Source organism: Volvox carteri, assembly GCF_000143455.1.
Source record: "Volvox carteri f. nagariensis unplaced genomic scaffold VOLCAscaffold_65, whole genome shotgun sequence".
Taxonomy (NCBI): Eukaryota; Viridiplantae; Chlorophyta; class Chlorophyceae; order Chlamydomonadales; family Volvocaceae; genus Volvox; species Volvox carteri.
The window spans coordinates 377,762-379,752 of NW_003307608.1; the positions used below are offsets into that span (position 1 = coordinate 377,762).

The 1,991-nt window shown below is 55.0% G+C and overlaps 1 protein-coding gene across 1 annotated transcript in view; it reads left to right on the plus strand.

Moving 5' to 3' along the window:
* The window catches only part of VOLCADRAFT_119519 (uncharacterized protein), a gene marked incomplete at both ends in the record, with an annotated part of 13,193 nt that overhangs the window by 4,136 nt on the left and 7,066 nt on the right, over positions 1 to 1,991 (plus strand). Inside the window, 3 exons of the mRNA XM_002956743.1 lie at positions 309 to 338; positions 940 to 1,020; positions 1,427 to 1,498. Of these exons, the coding sequence (XP_002956789.1) occupies positions 309 to 338; positions 940 to 1,020; positions 1,427 to 1,498 (183 nt within the window). The remainder of the gene's footprint in view (positions 1 to 308; positions 339 to 939; positions 1,021 to 1,426; positions 1,499 to 1,991) is intronic.

The window sequence follows — 1,991 nt, forward strand, 5'->3', positions numbered from 1 at the left end:
TGTGTGTGGGGGGGGGGGTTGGGGGGTTCGGGGGGGTTGGGGGTTGGGGTGGGGGGGAGCATGTGCATACCGGGGTTCCTTCAGAGGGCAGAGATTCGGAAATCCGAAGCTCCTTAGAAGCCCCTGGTAGCCCCCCTCCATGAGCTCTGCCGTACTGACGACACAGACGCAACCCGCCGACCTCACACTCCGCTTAATACCCACCCACACCACGTTCTGTGTGGGTTTCGTCTTATACACACACACACCCTCAACCCCCCTCCCCCCTTCACACCTTCCCCTCGGGGTCCCCCTTCGGCCCGCGACAGTCTGTTAAAGCCACGGCTGCCAGGTTTGAGGTGTGTATGTGTGTGGGTGTGTGCTGTATATGTATGTGTGTATGCGTGTGTGGGTGTGTGCGTGTGCGTGTGAAACGTTGTGTCATTCAAGCAAGGAAATGTGTATGTCTCGACTTGTGTGTATGTGGAAATCACTCTTATTTGACTTGTGTGTGCCGTACATGTTTGTTCATGTTGTACATGTTTGTTCATGCCGTACATGTGCACTCATGCATCCGTGGATGTGACTCACAACAGTCATGGGAACAGGAAGGGGAATAGTTACGTACGGTCTTGTACGGACGAGGGAACCTTAGTGAACAACGCCCCTCTCGGTACGGCAGTACGGCTCCGTGTTGTATTAGGTTGGGTTTTTATCCCTTTCATCTCACCTCAATATGCATAGTGTACTACACACTCGTCGCCCCCTTGTTCTTTTCTCATCAGACCCCCTCCCACCACGGCTGTCATTGTATTGTACATATTTTGCGCACTGATACGCACTGTGTTTTTTTCTTGTCTGTTTCAGAAATCCCCCTCGCTGGGCCCCCGTCTTCAATTCCATTTCCCCCAACCCCCAACTGCCAACCCCTAACTCCCAACCCCCGGGGGATATCTTCAGGCCTCCGGCCAGACAAGTTTCACCCCTCGTTTCTTTCTGGATGCTTGCCGGGAGGGTACGACAAACACTAAAGAGTGCCAGGTATGTGTGTGTGCGTCAGTCTGTCTGTGTGGAGTGAAGAGGCAGTCGGGTTACTGGACCCCTCTTTCCCCCCCACCACCTGTGGTTCGTCTTCCCCCCCACCCCCACCCCAACTCGAAACGGCGTCCTCCCCCCTTCATGGGCAGGGTTGGTTTGGACGATTGAAACTACCCCGGGGGGGAAGGGAGGGGCGGATGGGGAGCTTGTACGACGTGAGGCGGTGTTTGTGTGTATGTATGTGACGTGGGCGCTAAAGTTTATTACCAAACTCTCCCCCCCAAACCTTGACGTCAGTCAACAGGTGTTTTCCTTCTTGAAGTTACTGCGCATATTTTTCCCCCCACCCGACCCCCCCCGCCTTCTCCCTCTTCCCCCGTATACCCTTCGTGCAATCCCCTCCGTCCAGGACAACTGCTTTTCTAGCGGTCGGTACTGCGCTCGTCCTTCGCTCAGCTATACGGGAAAGGACGTACTGCGGGTACGTTGTGTCGTACGATGGGAAAATCGGGGTTACGGGGTGAGGAATCATTAATGCGGGTATGCTGTATGTATGTATATATTTATGTACGTACGTCCTATCTGCTTCCATGTGGCTGACCTTCTGTACTGCCCGCCTTCCGTACTGCCTTCCGTACAGCCCGCCACGCAACATTCATTTATCTTTTTCAGGCAGAGATGACGACGAGTGTGTGTGACAGAAGTCGGCAGTTGTGTCGGTGCACGCCGTATAATCACCAACTAACACCGTCCCAACAGAACTCCAACAACCTACCGGCCCATAACCCTCCTCATGCTTTCCTCCTCCTCGCCTTCTTCTCCTTTCCCACTTCTCAAACTCCCCTTTTTTCCTTTCTCTCCTCTCCCCCCAACTCTCTCTCTCCCCCCCCGCTCTCTCCCCCCCCGCTCTCTCCCTCCCGCTCTCTCTCTCCCCCCCCGCTCTCTCCCTCCCGCTCTCCTCACCCCTCGTTATA